The sequence below is a fragment of the Mastacembelus armatus genome, chromosome 7, assembly GCF_900324485.2.
Source record: "Mastacembelus armatus chromosome 7, fMasArm1.2, whole genome shotgun sequence".
NCBI lineage: Eukaryota > Metazoa > Chordata > Actinopteri > Synbranchiformes > Mastacembelidae > Mastacembelus > Mastacembelus armatus.
In genome coordinates this window covers 13862668-13884818 of record NC_046639.1, presented here as the reverse complement: position 1 = coordinate 13884818, position 22151 = coordinate 13862668, and the positions used below count along the sequence as shown (strand labels likewise).

At 40.4% G+C, this 22151-nt stretch overlaps 1 protein-coding gene across 4 annotated transcripts in view; it reads right to left on the bottom strand.

Annotated features, from left to right (window-relative positions):
* The window catches only part of lama5 (laminin, alpha 5), a 94577-nt gene that overhangs the window by 34418 nt on the left and 38008 nt on the right, over positions 1–22151 (bottom strand). For 2 of the 4 annotated variants that reach the window (XM_026332451.2, XM_026332452.2), the window contains exons 7-25: positions 18150–18265; positions 12481–12599; positions 11985–12075; positions 11685–11819; positions 10805–10861; positions 9927–10067; positions 8877–9014; positions 8212–8346; positions 7398–7532; positions 6594–6731; positions 5749–5801; positions 5231–5330; positions 5065–5117; positions 4602–4707; positions 4372–4471; positions 3952–4108; positions 3011–3149; positions 783–925; positions 468–571 (exon numbers count right to left, since the gene is read on the bottom strand). In XM_026332451.2, the coding sequence (XP_026188236.1) occupies positions 468–571; positions 783–925; positions 3011–3149; positions 3952–4108; positions 4372–4471; positions 4602–4707; positions 5065–5117; positions 5231–5330; positions 5749–5801; positions 6594–6731; positions 7398–7532; positions 8212–8346; positions 8877–9014; positions 9927–10067; positions 10805–10861; positions 11685–11819; positions 11985–12075; positions 12481–12599; positions 18150–18265 (2160 nt within the window). Of the gene's footprint in view, positions 1–467; positions 572–782; positions 926–1354; positions 1485–3010; positions 3150–3951; positions 4109–4371; positions 4472–4601; positions 4708–5064; positions 5118–5230; positions 5331–5748; positions 5802–6593; positions 6732–7397; positions 7533–8211; positions 8347–8876; positions 9015–9926; positions 10068–10804; positions 10862–11684; positions 11820–11984; positions 12076–12480; positions 12600–18149; positions 18266–22151 lie in introns of all 4 variants that reach the window. The other 2 variants (XM_026332453.2, XM_026332455.2) reach the window with 2 other exon arrangements.

Here is a 22151-nt window from a genome sequence, read left to right as displayed (position 1 = left end):
TAGGTTAATATTAAGATCTCTATTAGCAGTAGCACTAGTAATGATGTTTTACATGCTAAGAAAAACTTCATTCAACACAACACAATGTACTACTTAGGCACTGAGGGAGGACTGTGACATGAACACTGGATTTGTTGATTTAAAAGCATGGTTTAACATGAGTCTGCATGGTAAATAACCATTGGCTGGTTAGCTTAGAATAAATTCTGGACATGGGAAAATGCCAATCCTAGCTCTGTCCAAATGGAAATAAAATGCACTTTCTAAAACTTTTAGGTCACAGCAACAGCACAACTTGTCTTAAAACTAATTTTTACCCTTGAATAGAGCCAGACTAGTCTCATGGTTGTAGCCTCATAATTACTGTACAGAAATATGAGCTTCTTACCTAAAGCTCTCAACAAAGAAAATAAGGGGCTTTCTCAAAATATCAATTCCTTTATGTGAAAAAATACGTGTATATTTACTTCTGCTTGGGGTCAGGTACAGAGCTGTATGTGCAGGGCTCTGTAACTTTAATCTGCAGGATGGGTGCTTCATAGTAGGCACTGGGCAGCAGGACTAAGTAATCCTGAGGATAAAACAGTGCATGGATACAATGTTATTTCATATATGAACAATAATGCACAGTGACAACCTAAACTGACTTTGTTAACTTGTACTTATACAACTACTTTTTTAGTTTTTGTGAACAAAAAATATAAATTTTGGTCAGAATCTCAACAAAACATGGCAATTCATTTTTTTTCCTGAATACTTTTTGTCAGTAATGTGTGTCTCACCAGCAAAATTCCCTCAGCCTCTATAACCACATTCCAGGTTCCTGGGTTCAGGACGAAAGGCTCCACAAAGTTATTCTGGGGAACATTGACAAAGGTTGGCTCCACACTGGGAGCAAAGACGATCTGTTTGGACTGTTCTGAACCTAGAAAATATATACAAAAACACAAGAAATGTATTATTACATTTACTATACACTATATGTCTGTGGAGATTCTCAGTCGTCCAGTTGAAGTTATCCAGAGGTTGAATCATGGCAACTGGACTTCTAATTTTTAGGTCAAAACGTTTCACCACGCATTCGAGTGGCTTTCTCAGTCCAGTTGCCATGACTCAACCTCTAGATAGACACTATATTATTAGATATTACAACTGAAATACAATCAAAAAGAGAATAATACTTTTTTTTTTGCACTAAAAATCACTACAAAAAGGATACAAAAATACAAATGTGGCGCTATTTGAAGATTTATATGAAACAAAATGCACTGAAATCTTGTGTACTGTTGTTTTGTTCTAGCACACAGTCAACAAAACACACACAGAGACTCTACTGTGTCTGGTGGAGACCTACCTCTGCGGTTGACCTGATAGGCTGTTATTTTACCATTGGATGTGGTGTCCTCAGAGTTTACATATCTGAGGATGAAACGAGTCAAATAGACGTCTGCCTCGCTCACATAAACCTGAAGCTTCACTGCAGTCTATTGGGAAATAATCCAAAAAGATTGGTGGAAGAAAAGGAGTAAGACAGGGAAAAGGAGGAGTGTTGAGGGAGTATTGAGAATATATAAATCTTTAGTTTTAAAACCCTGAACTCTGCACTGATTTGTGGCCCTAAAGTGAGTGAAGCTTCCTGAGCAAGAGCAGAGGGCACCACCAACAGGCATTCAAAACCAGCAAGAACCACACACATCCTGTCATCTTCTGTTGAATCTGACAGATAACCTGACAGGAATGAGGGATGAAGAACAGGAATATAAAGAGGAGAAAGCCGATTTCCACAAAGGTTTAACGCTGTGATCCAATAAGTCAAAATCAAGTTTTTATACTGTAGTTACAACTGCAGATTTCAAGTCCAGGTCAGAAAAACCTTAGGGAAAACAAAGATTAATTATTTGCAATTATTTTCAATGCAAAGTAGCTACAGCCTACTGTTGCTACTTCTTGTTGCTGAAGGATATTGCATGCTTATTAGCATACCTATAGCAATATTGCATATTGTTATATCAAATGTGGAACCGTAATGTCTTAACCCTTGTATGGTGTTTGGGTCTGTGGAACCCATTTTCATTTTTTACTACATATGCAACATGCACACAGTAAAACTCTGCTCATCATGTGTTGTACAAGCTGGTATGAAAAGGCAATGTTTTCAATGGGGCTGCCATGGTTACTGTATGTAACCATGATGTACATGTACAGGTTACTGTACCGCGTAACCTGACCTGAATGGGTTAAATTTCTTAATGAAGTTCAAATAAATAAAAATCAATAGTTATGAAAAACTGAAAAACACAAACATTTTTTGTGGCTATCAAATTAGTTTGCCTAGCAAGCCAATTTTACTTGTTTACTAGGGTTGTGCAACATGGATAAGTATCTCTCAGTGCACATGTAATGTCAAATATCTCTACTTATTTTGATACATTCTGTAAAATCACTTGTTAAAGGATGTGGAACTGTAACTACTGTGCTAATGTGTCACATTAAATAACCTACTGGAAAATCCAAGCATTTGATTACACTGATCTCTGTATGAAGCAAAAGCTTTTATAGAGGGTTTTATTTCTGTTCTTTGCTTTGCCAAGATGACTTTTGGTACTGACAGCTTATTTTCCATGAGCTATTACAGTCCATTTTACTTAGTTCCCTGGTTGGTAATTATCTTATTAACGCAAGAAAAGTGCATGTCTGTTGATTGTTATTTCTATGTTGTTTTTATTTTTTTATTTTTTTATTTTTATGAGTACCATAAATGGTGGACATCCCCACACCTTTTTACTTATTTGGAACACAGCTTAAATCCAGAGATAAGCGTTGAAATCAAGTAGAGGTGAGAAGATGCAGTTTTCAAACATGCCTTTACTGCATCATACAGGCATAAGGGACACAGACAATACAAAGCAATGAAAGGATGTTCCATCTTTTCGTATTCCAATCCTGGAATAACTAATAAAAGGCCAAAAAGGAAAGAGCAGCGTCATTTTAGTCCAAGTGCACCACTTACAGTTATGACAATAGTTGTTCCAGCTGTCCTCTATCACAGATAATCTGCCCCGAACATCTGAACTCCCCCAGTTGGCATAGCGCAGCACCACACGGAACAGGTCTGGAGCACTGACTGACACCGACACCAATACTTTGGACTGCCAACAGACCAGTGAGCAAGGTGGCAGGCAGCAGAAAACAGAGTGGGAGGAGTGTAAAATAGCACCCACAAGGTGAAGGGACAGGATGAAGAGGAGAAGAAATTTGGAAGGGTGGAAGGAAAGCAATATAGAAAGAAAGAAAGAAAAAGAAGGGAGCAAGGTGAGAGAGAAAGGAAGAGATAACACATGGATGAGGATCAGGATGAGGGAGATTTCAGAAAACACCAACACAGACAGAGAAACCAAGTCAGAAGCAAGAGTTAAGACCATCACCTCCACTACCAAAAGCAAACCAACAACCTTTCCCCCAAATACAACCCAGTATATTTTCTTTGGATTTATGAAACTGGAATACATGTTTTTAATCCATCAAGAAATACTTAAATTATATAAAATGTTAGACATGCTGAGAAATAATTCTACTGAAGACAAATGTCCATGCGACATTCAGCCATGGTTTATGCATGCAAGTGGGGCAAAAATGATGGGCCACAATCTTACTGTTATTTTTATAATGGATAAAATACAGAAAGCACAATTTATAATAAGATCACATGTAAAAATACAGATTTTATTTTTTTTAAAATGTCTCATAAACTCAAAACAAATCAGTGACTGAACTGATTCTGTACAATATTAATAAATTAGTAAACACAGTTTCCTTTAAGCCAACAGGAGTTTCTTTTTTTTTTTTTTTATCTTTAATCCATTTCTGTTGACCTATTATATAAATTTTAGGCAAAGTACTGTCACATGCAGCTAAAGGTCAAAACTGAATGGTGAAAAGGTATGTTCCTACCTGGATAGGGGACATCTGAGCGTAACCTCTCCAGCTGAAGCCAGTGAATTCCAGAGGGTTATAGCCAAATCGCACTGGTCGGCCATCCAACATAGTTCCCTCCTCAATTTCAAATTTCAGATGATGGAGGTCTGGGAAGTAATGGTCTGGACGAGGTCTGCAGACACAGTAAGAGCCATTCAGAAAGTAATGAAGCTAAGACCAAAATTAAGGGCATGTTCTTTATCTCATATTAAAATCAGTATTATAAATACCAACTAACAACAACAAAAACTTCCTTTCTACATGTTTATTGTCATTTTAGTGAAAACATGTAATTAACTACAATATTTTTTCCAGGTTTGAATCAGAACATTCTCATAGTACAGCAAATGCTATTGTAAATTCCTTTTACATCCGTGTAGCTGCTGCTGAACTCACAGGTTACACTTCGGTCCCTCCACATTGGGTCTGCAACGACATCGACCATGCCTCTCTCCACAAGACTGACCTGCTGAACCTCCAATATTACACAGGCAACCTAAACACACACGTAAAGGTGGATACTAGGTTAACAAACAGCAACATCCAGGCACCCAAACATTTGTACTACCTGGAAATATACAATGGTTTTAAAGTGTAATTCTAACTTGGCCCTGAGGAACACTCACCCTGACATCCTAAGTAGTTATTTTCCTGCAGGTTGTAGTAGCCATCTTTACAGGTAGAGCAGGTTCCACTGCAAACGTTGGGCTTACAGTGGCACTGTCCAGTTTCCTGTCAAATGCAAGAGATCATTCCTGTTAGTATAAAAACGGGAACTATGAAGAGTGATCTTAGAGGGCTTTTATTAAGAAAAAGACCAGTACCAATCATCACAGCAGACAAAAATAAAAAAATATATTAAACATACAAACAGTATGAGCTATGCAGCAAAATGTGGTCTTTTTCACATTAAAAAGATCACATTAAAAAAATGGATTTTATGTTGAAAGTTTGTAATCATGTATTTAAAGTTTAGATTGCTGCATCGCAGCACAGACAATATTGATATTAAGGACTTAAGTACTAAAAATCTTATTGACTGGAAAGGATCTTTATTTTAAAGAAAAGAGCACAGTTTAACCTGCTCACCTGAGCACACTCTGCAACACTGCTCAAAGTCCCTGCAACATTACACTCACAGTCTGAAGAAGAAACCAGACACAAAGATATTTAGTTTAATTATGAACTTCATTTACTATATTCAAAGTAGGGAGACATATGTGAGATGGATGTGTGTGTTTGGATTATATCCTACTGGAGCATCCATCAGGAGTGTCAGGAGAAAGGTTCCAGTACAATGGTTTACAGGTATCACAGGCTGGGCCCTCCACATGGTGACGGCACTCACATTCACCCTAAGTAAATAATTGGCAGGAAAATAAACCAGTAAATTAAAATTATGGCTGAGCAATACTACAACGAATGTTCTTGTATTTTCTAAACATCCACTTTGGCATGTAAGCTGCTAGTATGTATTAAGACTTGCAGTGAAATCTGGAGACCTGAAGAGTCAGAATGCTATTAATTACAATCCTGAATTCACACATACTCTGACACTATGAAGGATTGGGGAAAGTAATCATGTTTTGCCACGGACTACCTGAAAATCAAATAATGTAAATTCTGACACAGCCAATAAAAACTAACCCACAATTTCAATTTTGTTCAATTTTAATATGTGTTGTGATTCCAACTATTATTAGAAACTCTTGCCTCACTCCTGTTAAAATGTTATCAAATTGAAAATAATGAAAAATCAAACTAATGGCTTACCACAGGTGGTTGTACCACATTCTGAACAGAGCCGGCAGGGTGACAGGTACCAGCTTTAAAGCAAAGAACAACAAATTATTATTATTTAAGTGGTTGTATGCCTGATGTGTGATTTGGGCTTAATGTTACTTGACTTAAATATTAAACATACTGATATATTTAACATATATAAATATAAATCATATACATTATACATGAATTAGTTTCTGTGGATGTAAAAACCTGCATGTTGCTAAGTTAGCTAGCAGCTGCTTTTTGCCATTAAAGGTTTAGAAACAATAGACCTAGACAAAAGCACACTAAAAAGGTTAACTCTATAAATATGTGAAACTGGTGAAACAGAACAACTTAGTCCAGACATTTTATAATATTATTATTTTATATTTAAACGATATTTAAACTATTTTGCACCATCATTAACAGCTATAGAGCCCCTCAACAGTAATTTTCGTAAGGCACTGCATTATAGGATTGTTAGCAGGAAGTAGTATCCATTATAGGCTATTTTCATTTTTCCTATAATGAAAGTAGTACAGTGGACATGTTTGTTCACTATTCAGACACTGCATTAAAATGGTGGACAGTAAATGTAACTTTAAACGTTTCACTAGTTCTTTGCAATTTTGAATGTCTTCTTTTTTTTTTAACCTTTGTCCTCATTTTTGGACACGTGTCCTCCTTTTGAGAGTCATGATCGTGGTCACCCTAAGCATGTGGTATGTGTGTGCACATTGTCATTAGCTGTAGGTCGCATTAACTGCAGTTGTCCCAGCTGACTCCTGTTAAGTCATGCAGACAGGCACACTTTGACTTATTACCCTGTGTGTGTGCCTACAAGTCATTACCTTGGCAGTTGGGAAATCCGTAGGAGCCGTGTGCACAGTTGTCACACCTTAGGCCCACTACACTGGGTAGACACACACACTGTCCTGTCACTTGGTCACAGGTGGTGTAGCGAGAACCTTCTGCAGAACACTGACAGCCTGCAACAAGCATGTTATAAACATTAGTTCTTCATTACTTTATCTATTGATTGATATTTTCTGTGATAATACATTTAGTTGACTATAGGACAGTGCTAGAAGTACTCCATACTTCATTCAATTTAAGTAAAGTTCCTGCATTTAGAGATTTAGTCAGGTAAACGTATATAAGTATATTTCACAAAATGCAGTTCAAGGACAAACAGCACAAGTGCATCCATGTGAATTGTGCATGTGGTCTGCAATAATAATTTTCAGTGGTGACAGTGTCACCCTGTGTTAATAGGGATATGTGGGCACCAGTGCTGGTGTTGGTCTCTTTTTCACACGCTTGAAATGTTCAGTGACGAAATCATCAATTATTTTGTGAAATTAACATTTCTTCAGATTTTACACTGGGCAAACTATTTTGGAGTAAAAAGTATAATATTTAGGAAATTAGCAGTACAAATACAAAGTTGCAAAATATATACCTCAAAACTGTACCTTCTATAATACTTGCTTACTATAATACATGCTTAGTTGCTTTCCACCATTGCTTGCAGTAAGCATGACATCTCTGCATAAAAAGAAGCTACAGATAATGCAGTTACAGTGTTTCCATTCCATTTCCTCTTTGCATACACCAGGCAGGTACCTAAGGCATTATTCAGTTCAGTGACTTACGTGTACAGCTTGGGTAACCATAATAACCAGGAGCACACTGGTCACATGATGCTCCAACGTAATTAGGTCGGCAGTGGCAGTGACCTAATGCAGTGCAGCTTGTGTCCATGGAGGTGCGAGGATCACAGGTGCACACTTACAAATCCAGAGAGATATCTTGTTACAAAAACACACTAGTCAATCTAAATTAAAGACAGTCTTCTCCACATTTGGAAACTTTAGTACATGATTCATCATTCTCATAAAAATCCTAAATCCAAGTCACAGCATTTCTTGATCAGTTTTGATCATGCTCTAGTCAATCTTTTCTTGCTTTGATTCAATATTTAAGAATATTTGATAATTTTTCAGTAGAATGTTCATTAAAATGGGATGACATTTGAATTGCACAATAGTTAATCAGTGCTATAGTTGCAGAATTGCAAAGCATGCCATTACAGACATCCTGTGGCTGAACTGGATGGCTTCCTGTTGGAATTCCTTTACTGCTGTTTTTAGAACCTGTCCAGGGATTCACACTAGCAACCCTTTACACACACTTATTCTTTAATAAAACATAAAATTTTATCCATTACTGCAATAATTTTTTTTTTACACTGAAAACACTTAGTCAACAAATCTTAAAATTTAATAAGGCAATATAGCATACCATAAGAAGGTGTTTAAAGTTAAGTATTACCATCTGTGTTTCTCCATGTGGGCACATGAAAACACATGTGCACCCCCACAAGGATATTCAATTCTCTAGTTACAGCAGAAACAGATGCCTTTAATCAGATTTGCTTTTCAGGTTTCTATGTGTGTGTATGTGTACCTTGGCAGTTAGGATAGGAGTGATATCCAGATCTGCACTGTTCACATCGAGGACCCTGAAACTCTGGTTTACACAGGCAGCGACCAGAAGCATCACAGCCTTCAGGAAGAGAGCCGACTAAACTGCAACCACACACTGCGCGAGACAGAGCGTGTTTGTTATTTTGATTAACCTGAATCTATTTGTACACCAATCACTATCAACATGTTTTTTGGTGTGTTTTCTGAACAATAAAATCTGTCTTCCCTGTTTCCACATTTGCATTAGATTGTAATACATAAATCAGCTAAGCAGACCAATGTCAGTGTCCAGTAAAAGGAAGTCTTATTTTCCATTACAGAGTAAAGAATCATCTCTTTGCTGGACTCACCTGAGAAGCACACTGAGGTTGTTTTAACCTGTTTCTTAATCAAGCAGTTAAACATTTTGCTTTTTCACTTTCTGTGTGAGCCTTAGATGATTACACAACAGTAAAAGCAACTATTTATCCCTAATCTGCAGCACCTCTGCTCTAATGTGTATTGCCAGATATGCATGGTCAGAGATCATGGGTTTTCGTTTCCCAGAAATGACGAGGTGCCAAGAAGGCACTTTGTCCGGCTACTGTTCGCTAAAAAAATACTTACAGAGGGAGAAAGAGAGTCAAGAAACTAAACTTTACTCACGCTGGCAGAGTGGGTAGTTGAAGTAGCCTTGTGCACACTGGTCACACTGGTAACCTTGGAAACCGCTTCGACATACACTATGACCTGTCACCGAGTCACATAACCCATCCAAACAGCCGGGACCTGAACACTGACAGGCTGACACACACACACACACACACACACACACACACACACACACACACACACACACACACACACACACACACACACACACACACACACACACACACACACACACACAAAAACTGTTTTCAGTATATGTGTGTTTAGGTAGTGGAAAATATTTTAAAACTGACTGTGTAACTGTGTATGTCTTTGCTAGCTTCACTGACTGAAAAAAAGGTATAAATGTGAAACTGTTTAACAATTAACACAGTTTGGTAAATGGTTTTTACTCAGGAGTGTGTGTGTGTGTGACCTTACTCCTGGGTGGCAAACACTGGATAAATAAATAAACTTCCAAATAAAGCACCCAAAATATCTGGCTCTGTTTCTATGTTTGTGTTTTTGTCTAGATGTACATTTGTCTAAAAAATAAATGTTCTGACTTTTTTCTCAAAATTCTGATTTAAAACTGAACCACGCAAAACGTTTTAGATTTTAAAGTCAAAATTATGAATACCTGTATGAAACCAACTTCACTTCAGAAAATCACCTTGAGTGATGCAGGAGAAAAACTGCTGACTGAAACTGTCAGATTTATAGTTTTTGCGTTTCATTTTAAAGTAGAACTGTGAGAAAAAAAATAGTCATATCTCAAAAAAATCAGTCTTCCATATATGGTTTTAAGTGGCAAAAAGATAACAATTAATGAATTAATTAAAAAATAAAATTAATATTCATACCTTATTAAGAGGTATTTATGCGATGTAAAGTCATTTAACCCAATATGGTCTAATTCTGTTGTGATTTGTGAGATAATTGATAAGTTCATCCACCGAAAAATATTTTCTTTTTTTTGATGTTATAGAATAGAAATTGGATTTATCACAAAATAAATACATTTATAATACAATTTAAATGTATCTATTCATACATCTGTCTCACCTTGACAGTTGATTCCATAGAAACCCGTAGCACAGGTGTCACAGTGGTCACCAGCGAAACCTGGTTTACAGATGCAGGCTCGTGTCCGGGGGTCCGGCTTGCATGAGTTATCTACAGTACCTGCTGCACTGCACTCACAATCTGCAGACAGAATACAAAAATTCAAAATGTATTTCATGTTTGATATGGTGAATAATAGAGGAAAGGGTGAGACTCAGTTTCAGTTATTTTAGACAAGAGCATGACTGTCTTCTGTTATCCAATTTCTCAACAACAATCATCAAGTTATTTACAAAGAAAACTCCCCTCAGAAAAACCAAACACAGATATGTTGCTTTCAGCTATGTCACAGCTGGTGGTTATGTAGAATACGATAACATTCATCTATGACGTTAAACTGAACAAGGTCTTGGTCCATCTTATCACATCCACTGAAATTCCATTCATCCTCCAGGGATTTTCCAAAAACTCCCCCAAACATGTGAGCTTAACCCAAAACATCAGCAGCTGTCAGCTGACAGGAGGACATGGAAAATGCTGACACAAGATGAGCATGAGTCAAGGTTTGTTTCTTATTTTCAATTTTTAAATTGTCTAATTTGTTCTGAGGTTATTGTTAACTTTTCAGTATGTATATTGGTAGTTTTTAATAGTGGACTTACATACATTACGTACATTTCTGGCCTGAAATTCTCCTAAAAGGATCTTAATTCTTAAATTACGAATTATATTTATTCTAAAATCTAATAATTTAATGAAAAAACTTACACTGGTTTAAATAGCATGCAGAAGTATCAACAAGACAGCACACAAAAATATTTAGGATAAAAAGAAAAGGATACCAGAGCAAATAAGAAATATAAAAATTAAAGCCTTACTGATGAACTCTCCTGCTGGTTTGGCTTCACCATTGTGGCTGGGATAGATAGGAATGGCTGATAGAGAGAACCACAGCAAAAATTGGAGAGTTAAAATTTCAGTGTTAAAAATGAATGAATTAATTGACAGTTAATTATGTCACTGTTAATCCAACTCCTTGGAGATGTAATTACACTCCACCCATGCATTTTAGTTTTTTTCGTTTGGGTATGTTACAGCCATTATCCACATGTCCTGCAGATTGAACAGTAAGTGGAACTAAATTACTACATATTTATTTTCGATGCTGTCAATTTAATAGCTGCATGTATGATCGAACAAACAGAATATTTTTTCAAAGTCTTGTTTGATGCAAGGGCTTAATGGTGGTGCAATTTTGATCAAAAGTGATCAGCTATTTTGGCTACTAGCTACTATCTTCCCTTGGGCAAGACACTGAACCTTAAGTTGCCCTCAGTGGCCGTTCCACCGGTGTATGGTGTGTGCGATTGCGTCAACGACGTGAACCCATTCATGCAATTTGTACCTAAATACTAAAAACCTAACTCTGGACAGTGTTGTCTTTCTGAATCCCTTTGTGTTATTTTAACTGTTTTATGAGTTGAAGAAGAAACTCTGACCAAGTGTTAAATATTTAACTATTTTGAAAGTGTTAATTTAACACTATGGAGCTATATAAACTTTTAAAAAGTTCTGAAATCAACTCTTAATTTAACACTGGACTTTTTGCTGTGAAATCAGGAAAATAATTTTCACATGAAGCATTTTTCTATTTGTGTTTAGGAGATTTTTTTTATACACTGCTGCTCCTTGAACCTGTCCAGCTTAGTCTTTAGACACCAAAATGAAACCTAGTGTCTCTGTTGCACCATAACATACGGTAACAGTCAGGAAAGTTCATGAAGCCACTGGCACAGGAGTCACAGTTTTCCCCAGCATAATTTGGTTTGCAGAAACAGTGACCAGTCAGATCCTCACAGGTGCCATCTGTAAACTGGGACAGGCAGTCACAGGCTGCAGAGAAGCACAGATGGAGAAGAAGCAGAGATGATGGGAAAGAAAGCAGTCAAGTCAAATGGAAGGAGGAACCAAATAAGAAAAAAATGACAGATAATAATGGATATAATAATGGATAATCAGCTCAGCATTTATGCAAACACCCAAAATTATGTCACTCACGTGAGCAGGCCAATGGGGAGTCAATTGGGTGATCAGGTGACCTGTAGTGGGTGGGGATGCAGCGTTCACAGTTAACTCCAGTGGTGTGATGCTGTGAAGGAAGAATTTCCGTTTCAGTTTTCACAACAATAAGTGAAAGTGACTTTACATGACCAAGTAGGGTGAATTTGTGAATTTGTGAATTTAACCCACCCAGAAAGACACACTCACACTGTGCAAACACACTTATTTTCAATTTTTAAATTGTCTTTTTAAATTGCAGTGGGCAGCCACCCGCTCAGGGAGCAGTTGGGGGTCCACCTCTGAGGGTGGACAGGACAGGCTTGAGACTCGAACCTGCAATTTTCAGGTTACAAGTCCGACTCCCTAGCCATTAGGCCACGACTGCCCCACAATAACATAATAATAATATATTGTGATTAACTTCAAAATGCTCCAAAAACCCATTATTTGACTGTACATTATGCAAACTTTCTAAATTTCACCAGTTAGTTACCTGACAGTTGAGGCAGACCCCTCCTCCTCTATGCTCTCCGTGGATATCCATGCTACCTCCCTTTTGATCAACCTCAGGGTCATAGTAACAGTCAAATGAATGGCGGTGACAGTTACACGCTGAAACAAACAGAGAAATAATGGGAACTTCTGTTTTTTCTATGTGTTTAATAGACATGAACAAGTTCCCTGAAAAACATATCTACCATCTTTGAAACAAGTCAATGTGCTTTATGCTGTATGTATAGCCTGGTTTCACTAATTATAAACATACATTTGCATAAAGCATCCATGTTTGTCCATGCCCATGTTGATTAGAGTATTAAAAAACTTAAAAAGCAATAATTTATGGTACATTTAGAACAGATAAAAATGTGCGATTAAGTTGCAATTAATCACAAGTTAACTCATGACAATCATGCAATTAATCACGATTCAATATTAATATTAATAATATTTTAATCTATTGACAGCCCGAATATATATATATATCTATATATATATATAGATATATATACATGCTTCCTTCTTGTTCTCCTGTTTGTTAGCCATTACTAATTTGTTAGTCAATCTGGAAGTGGAAGTCCCACAGGATCTTAGCCTGCTTGTTCTTTAAGCCAGCCCATACTTGGCACAGATGTTTCTGGCACTTGGTTGTGGTGTTCTATGTATGCCGTGCCTGCTAGCATCTTACATCCTGCCTGTTATGTGCTGGAATGACTCGGGGGTGGGCTGAGACACATCTATTACCTTAATCTGAGATAAAATACCTATGTGCACATGCACAAAACCCAGATCAACCTTTTGCACTCCATAAAGAGTCAGTTGTTATCTGCACCTCAGCACCTGAAAGGTGCCAGTTGAATAAACCAGCACTCTTTATCCTTCAAGCTCCGTCTGATAATGGTGAGTGTTTTTGGCAGACCTGGGCCACATTTGACATTTCCTTTTTTTAAACAACCAGAGATACCCTTCCCTCCAATAGTCTCAGATTAAATATTTTCTCACAGACTGTTTTATTCAGTAGTCTTTAAAAAGTCTCAAACTCATTTTCATTTGCAATTCCTGAATACACTATCTGATTACCACAGAGGACTATTTAGTTAGCATTCAACTCCAGCTATGACACTTTGATAAAGCCTTTACAGCTTAGTCTCATGGGATATGTTACTGTACAGTATGTTTACTCATATGATTTCTGGATGATTTCTCAGACCATGTAAATGAGTGTTCTTTTATGAACCCTCCTCCTTGCTAAGTGAAATATAGCATTTCTTGAGTTATTTATGTGACAAAGATGGAAACTGGACATGTTTTTCATAGTTTATGAAAAGACGGCATTTTGCTGATAGACTTCATACTTTTCACAAGATGGAACCCATCTACCAGTGCCCCAGGATTTCATGTATGGTATGATCTTTTGTGTAGCCGAAATATTTCTTACAGGAAATGAGACTTCCAGCTATAATGTGAACAAACCTGCATCCACCATCATACTGTAGCTGCAGAGGAAATTAAACCCAATAGTTTGGGTCCTATCTTGTTGACCTTTACTGACCCTGCAAGTATTGCAATATTGTGTTGTGCTACTGTGGTTCTTGTTAAATATAACTGCAGCTTTGATAACACATGACTCTCATATATAAATATAACCAGAGTTTCGATAACACCAAGTTCACCGTGACAGACTCAAAGGCAATGCCAATCATCACATGAGTCAAAGTAAACCTTACTGTTCTATCACTGTAGTGAACTTGTTAAGTGGCGGTGGTGTGCTGGAGAAGGAGAGGCGTAGGACCCAAATGCAGGACAAAAGAGAGCTTTATTGCTTCCTCCTGGGATCACCAGGGCAAAGAAGAAAAAAAAAACACGAAAAAGACACTCAGGTAACATAGGTTAATGCTCCCACAAAACACAAGGGAAATCAGGATTTATATAAAGGAAGCAAGAACAAAAGGCAGATTGGACACAGGTGAAACTAATCAGGGTAAACTAACATAAAGCTGCTGAGGAACACAAGAGAGGGAAAACAGGAACTGAAACCAAAATAAAAGTCCTCAGCGGGAAGTCCATAATCATGACAGTACCCCCACCACAAGGGTCGGCTCCCAGATGGCAGGAAAAGAAATCCTGCCATGGGAACCGGGTAGGAGGAGGGTGCCAAAGGGCGGGCAGGGGGTGAAGACAGTCCATGGTCCGGGGGTCTGCCCCCAGTAATGGCACGGAAAGCTTTGCAGACCGAGAGGGAAACCCATTGGGCTGTTGGGTGTCCTGGCTTGCTCTGGAGGTCGGCCCCTCAGGCTCCAAAAGTTCTGGGACCACTCAGGAGGATGGCCTCTCAGGCGAGTTGAGACTTGAGGCTGTTCTGGAGGACAGCCCCTGAGGCGAGCGCAGGTCCGAGGCTGTTCGGGAGGATGGCCTATTAGACCGGCGTGGGGTCTGGACAGGTCAGGAGAATAGCCCCTTGAGCGAACTGAACTCTGGGGTTGCTTGGGAAGAGGCCCTAAGGGTAGGCTTGGAGCCCGGGACCGCTCTGGAGAGTGACCCCTGGAGGAGGCAGGGGTTTGAGGCGCAGGCCTGGCCACCAACGCAGGCAAAGGTCTAGCTGTGGACTCCGGCAGGGCAGCGCCAAGGGACTCCGGGTGGGCACTGACCTCTGGCCGGAGAGTGCTAGGCAGAGGCTCAGGTGAATGGTTGGCCAGAGACTGACATGATGGACTAGATGGAGGCTGAGATGAAGAGCTAGACAGAAACTCAGGTGAGAGGCCTGCCAGGAACTCAGAAGAAGGGCTGGCCAGAGACTGAGGCGAGGAGCTGGCTGGAGACTCTGCTGAAAACTCAGGCGAAGGGTTGACCAAAGACAGAGGCAAAGAACAAGCTGGAAACTCAGGTGAGGGGCTGGGTGGCGTCTGAGGTGAAAAGCTGGCCAGAGACAGATACGAAACTTTGGCTGGACACCCAGGTGAAGGGCCTGCCGAAAACTCGGGTGAGAGGCCTGCTGGAGACTGACGTGAAGAGCTGGCTGGAGACTGAGGCGAAGAACTAGCCGGAAACTCAGGTGAGAGTCCTGCTGGAAACTCAGGCAAGGGGTTGACCGACGACTGGAAGGGAACCTCAGCGGGGATGCTGTCATCGCCACACTGAGGTTTGGGAATCCTGGGCGGAACCTCAGCGGGGACGCTGTCGTCGGCACATTGAAGCTCTGAAAGAGATACTGAAGAGGAGCCTTGGCAGGGATGCTGTTGCCGGCATACCAAGGCTGATGTAGCTGGGAGGAAACCTCGGCGGGGACGATGTTGTAGGTACACTAGGATCCGGAAGAGGGACTGGAGCCTCGGCGTGGACGTTGTCGTCAATGGAGTGAAAACTCAGGCTGAGGGAGAGAAGACTCAGGCTGAGGGAGAGATAACCCAGGCTGGGGGAGAGAAAACTCAGGCTGAGGGAAAGAAAACCCAGGCTGGGGGAGAGAAAGCTCAGGCTGAGGGAGTAGCATCTTGGTCCGAAAAGGTGAAGAGATCGGACTGAGGTGAACGGCGTCCCGATCTGGAGGAAAGAAGCCAGTACTGAGGTGAATGGTGTCTTAGACCGGGGAAACCGGGCGAGCCGGCGGTGTAGAGAGCCGAGATGCGAGTGAGGGGAGTTAGATAGCAGCGAGACATCTCCGCTTGGCTTTGTGGATCGGAAGTTGCTGGTCACTGCCTTCCTCCAGCAGAGCGTGTAGGAAGGAGAAAAGCACGGATGCCCTCCTAACGCTCTCCTGCAGGGTGGGAGGTGCAGCAGGCACCGCTGCTGTTGGCTGCATGCAGAGAGTGTCATGATCCGCAGTCTGGACTTCCTGGTTGCTTTTACTTTGGTGGATCATGACGGGAACTGGTTTGGTTGTTTTCAGTTTCTCTGATTAATGATTGCTGATTTGTGTCACCTGCGGTCCTTGGCTTAAATAGCAGGGATCATGTGGACACAAATCGCCGGATTGCTTGTCGCCATACTCCCGTGAGGATTCACGCTTCGGCTATATGTGTTCGGATGTTTGACGTCTGGATTGATCGGAGGAATCTCCAGCTTACGGCAAGTGACTTTTCATTCTTTTTCGGCGTCTGTTGTGTACGCTTCTTGAGGAAGTCGGTTAGCGTCCTGCACAACTGGGGTTCGGAGGAATCGCCAGTGTGTCCAGCGCTTTTCTGTTTTTGTTGTTTGATCAAGAGGATACGGCTCGGAGGAGCTAGCTCTTGTACTCTGTAATATTGATCCCACGAAGAGGAGTAGACTCGACGAGGGGGACGCTTTCTCTCTAGTGGATTACTTATATGACTGTTCGTTGACACTAAGCAGGCACCTACCGAGATTTCCGCTCCGGAGGAGGTTCAGGTGCGAGTACTGACGCTGTTACTGTGTCTTTCCTTTATTAACCTGGTTCTCTTTCCTGTTTTCCGAGCCTGGAGAGAGCCCGGCCTCTGACAGGCCACAGAGGGAACCATACACCGTCAGATATTGCTCTGCGGACCCAAGACGGACACCTCACCTCCATCTCCGAGGACCAGCCCGGCTGTACCGGTACTGGCCGTCGGAGAAACCACCACCTACCGACTCATCTAGGATCATCACTCATCACCATTGGCCTTCAACAAGTTCCCACATTTCATTCATTGTACTCTCTCTAATAAACCTTGGTATACTCTGCTTCGGTGTCCTGGGTACTTGTGTTAGACGGGGTCGTGATCCATACAATTTGATACACAAATCATGACAGAGAGCGCTATCGGATAGTCTGGGAAGAACTTCAAGCAAAGCTGGTGAGTAGCGATACTCTCCATTAAAGGACGCTCTTTAAACGCTTCCCCCGCTGGATCTGCTGGGCCCATTTTTGGATGGAAGCATTCTGTAAAGTGGTGGTGGTGTGCTGGAGAAGGAGAGGCGTAGGATCCAAATGCAGGACAAAAAAGAGCTTTATTGCTTCCTCCTGGGATCATCAGGGTACAGGGGGGGAAAAAAAACACGGAAAAGACACTCACAAGTAACATAGGTTAATGCTCCCACAGAACAAAGGGAAATCAGGATGTATATCAAGCTCAACAACAAAAGGCAGATTGGACAATCAAGGTGAACTAACATAAAGCTGCTGAGGAACACAAGAGGGGGAAAACAGGAACTGAAACCAAAATAAAAGCCCTCAGCGGGAAGTCCGCAAGGGAATCATGAACAAGAACTTTAATGAATCCATCAAGAATACTGAGTCCAATTTGTGTATTTTTAAGAGTCATTGAAGAATGTAACCCTAACAATATTTAGATGTGCTTGTGGAACAATAGCAGCACCCCTAACTGCAGCCCATGTGTCTGTTCAACTGCACAAAATTAAGCCCAACTAGTTGTGCTGACCCAACACATGTAAGAAAACACACTCCTCACTGCAGAGATATTGTGTATGTGTGTGGGAGTTGTAGCTACTCATGTTAAATCTGTTAAATCTGTTTACACAGCCCCAATACAATATGGAGTACAGCTTGATTTAAGGTTAGGGTTAGGCATGTTATGCTATGTTATGTTATGTTATGTTAGCGTAAGTCTCCAGGAAATTATATAAATCAGTGTAATGGCCACTAAAGTGATGGAAGCATAACTGTGTGAATATCTCTACCTGTTTGTGTGAATAGTGTGAGGTTATACTCACGTTCACACTCATTGGCACTATAGGTTGTAGCTGGTTTCCATGGTAGCTGGTTGTATCCAGGGCAACACTGATCACAAGACACGCCACAGGTGTTGTGCTGACAGTCGCACTGTAACCTATAAACAGTAGTAATATATTTACAGATAAGATTTGATTTCATCAAAGTGTGGCTTTGTACTTATGTCTCACTTCTACACAAATATGCACATATGCGCACACACACACACACACACACACACACACGCACACACACACACACACACGCACACACACACACACACCTGTGCAGGCAAACTGCAGACATAAAAGGCTGAGACACCTATCTCATTCATCCCAGCCCATTGTGTTTTTGGTATAAACATCATTTGAACTTTTCCCAAAAGTTCACATTCTTCTACATCTTAGTGTGCTAGAGTGAGAGAGTGAGAGAAAAGCAATGAAAAGGAAAGATCTTAGTGCAAATGGACAATGGAAGAGTTCCACCTTTATCAGCAGATGACTGCTTCATCTGAGATTTTAATCAGATTATTCTGTAAATCTGTGGCCTGTGGAGTGTGGCCAAAACACAGTAGACAGGCAGAGTGAACCTTCTTAATGCTATTCTCTCATGTCTCATGTCTCTCATGTCTGGTAAGCAAGAGACTAAAAATGGCACTCCTGTAAGGTTCTGGCTGTCGATTCTTATTTCCCGTCCTTGGCAATCACTGCTGTTCAACTTTTAGGAAATGACTTTTACTGGAGGGTTTCCACCCAAATTCACAACTTCCTGGTTTTGATGGTTATCTGTGAACCAGCAGCTTCCCGTCCAAAGCACATTGATTTGTCCTGTTCATTACTCAAAGCTGAATTCCACTGATCCACTGAAAAATAGTTGAAACTACACACACACATACTGTCAAGAATTGTTTACTGGATGTTATAGTAGGCTTCAACGTGAGACAATACTATTTATTATATTACAAAACTACTAGTATTTTTCACTGCATTGATTATGAAGTTGGGATTCTTTTGTTGCCCTTTAATTAATTCTTCAGAAAACACTGTCTTGAAATAGGAGGTTTTATTTTCAGAAGATACTGTAATCATTGGTGACCACAAAGTTTAACTAATTGTAAGATGCCTAACAATTGGATGTTTTTTTTTTTTATTTAGCTATCCTCTTTGGTTTTCGTTTCTAGATTTTGAGATTGACCTCCTGACAAAACAAGTGGAGACTACAATATCCTTGTCACGGTTCGGTCAGGCTCCCTCCTCAGACAATTACTCCAATCCGCTTCACCTGAGTCCTCACCGCGATCACCTGCACCTCATCACCACAGCCACACATATAAGCACTCCCCACACTCATCTCCTGGTCCGATCTCGTAAGTATGACGTGGACCTTACTCCCGCAACCTAAAGTCAGTTCTCCTAGCCCTGCTTCCATGGTTTTCCCGTTTGTTCCAGTTTTTGTATCCGTTTGTCTTCTGTTATTACCAGAGTTTTCCTCTCCTTGACCAGTGTGCTCCCTGTGTGAATAAAACCTTGAAGTTCCTTCGCTTACCTCTGTGTCCGGGAGTATATCGTTACAATCCTCCAAAAGCTAAACCTGTGTTTAAGTCACATGGGTTCTTGCGGACTCTGAGCAGAACAGAGTTCAGTGCCAGATACTCTGTCAGGTGTGTGTTTAAATCAGACCAGGAAGCTGTTAAAATTCAACCTAACCTTGTGTCCTCCGTGTATCTGTCAGTACTTGTAACAAAGATGACTATGCAGGACTGTAACATCTCTAGAGGCCCACACATTAATCTAAGAAGACAAGTATACTGTCACATAACTGCCTGCATGCATGTATTCCCACACACCTCATTCAGAAGACTTTCTCCCAGATGCAGTCTCCCTGTGCTGCGATGTATTGCAGAACTAGTTAGACAGGCACATACAACATCTTCCAAAACACAATTATGTGTAATTTAATCGAGTATAGAGTAAGAGAACCAGCAGAGCGGAGAGAACGAGATGGTGTGGACACTGTGGCCAATTTACAAATATACTCTGGGGCCACCCATGTACTGCTTTATAAGTTAAAATAAGAACTTCAAAATCAATACGTGCTTGAACTGGAAGCCAGTATAGTTGAGAAAGCATATGAGTGGTATGACTGCGGGATGGTGTGTAACTTAAGACAGGAGCAGCTGAATTTTAGACATATTGCAGCGTCATAATCTAATTTTGCAGGTAACCGTGCAAAAAAGAGAATTACAGTAATCAAGCCTGGATGTTATAAAGGCATGAATAAGCCTTTCTGCATCAGGCATAGAAAGAAATGGTCTTATATGTGCACAAAGCTTTTTTCATATTCAAAAACTACTTTAGTAACATTCTTAAAATTAGTTTTAAAAGTCAGCTGTGCATGAAAAATCACACCCAACCTGTACAGAAGGGAGAATCTGGCACTCATCCACTGTCAGTTTAAAATTATTATTACATCTATTTACAGCAGTTGAAGTGCAAATCAAAAGAACTTCAGTTTTTGAACAGTTTAATTGTAGGAAGTTCTGTTTCATCCAAACCTGTATTTCCAGTAAAAAAGCAGATAAAGTTGAAAGTGCTGATGCAACCTCAGGTTAAGTACTGATATAAATCTTGGTATCATCTGCATAGCAATGATAACCCAGACCATACTTTTGAATAATCTGCCCAAGAGGCAACATAAATGTTGAAGAGAGTAGGACCCAATCCCGACCCCTGAGGGACACCCTGCCACAATGGAACAGTCTGAGATCAGTTTGTGCCAGAATAGACAAACTGAGTGGGTTCTGAAAGATACGAGTCAAACCATTTTAAAGCTACACCAGAAAGAACAATTCACCTATGTAATTTGTCCAGTATTATAGTGTGAAAAATAGTATCGAATGCAGCACTGAGATCTAACAACACCAAAATGCCACAAGCCCCACAATCTGCTGCATCAGTTTAGATTGTTACTAACTGTTAACAACCTTCAACAGAAAAAGAAAGCAGACATTTTATAAGAAAGGTAGCAGCCTCAAAAAAGATGGTGTTGGAACAGATCCATGCTATCATTAAAATTAAAAATCAGTAAAAGATATCTGTACAATATCATGTAGTCTGTGGTGATTACTCAGCTGGATGGAAAAATTAAAATTAGTGGAAAGATAGGGTAGTTAACAATAGGGGGAGATTTGTGAATATGAGTGTACTCATAAATGGACCTGTTCCTACTAATAATGTTTGACTAACTGTAACTACAAAATCCGTTATTTGATAAGAACTAGTACTGTTTAGCAGATTGTACGCCTAATTAGCCATACATGCAGGCATTGTGTCAGTTCATATTGTCTGGATGCTTGGTTGTAGTTTGTTCTGTTCAGCACCATTTGGTTTCACTTTTCTGTGTCACCTTCAGTTCAGGTTCAGAGAGGTGGGGCTACATCTGGATTAATCATTAGCACAGCTGCTGTTTGTTATTGTGTGTATTTAAGTGTAATTGAGCCTAATCTTGTTGGGAAGAGAAAACAGACTGTTTCTGTCTGTGTTAGTGAAGTGTCAGGACAATAACTAAGGAAACAGATGTGGGAGCTGTAGCTAAACAGCTTTGTATGCGATGATTCCATATTTCTTAGTGGATCTAGTACTAATTTGTATTAAAGTAATTTCTATCATTGAATGAGAGCTAACATACCACGTTAATCCATCCATCTTCTTCCGCTTATCCGAGGCCGGGTCGCGGGGGCAGTAGCCGAATCAGGGATACCCAGACTTCCTTCTCCCTGGACACTTCCTCCAGCTCTTCCGGGGGGACACCGAGGCATTCCCAGGCCAGCCGGGAGACATAGTCCCTCCAGCGTGTCCTGGGTCTTCCCCGGGGCCTCCTCCCGGTGGGACATGCCTGGAACACCTCCCCAGGAAGGCGCCCAGGAGGCATCCGAAACAGATGCCCGAGACACCTTAACTGACTCCTCTCGATGTGGAGGAGCAGCGGCTCTACTCCGAGCTCCT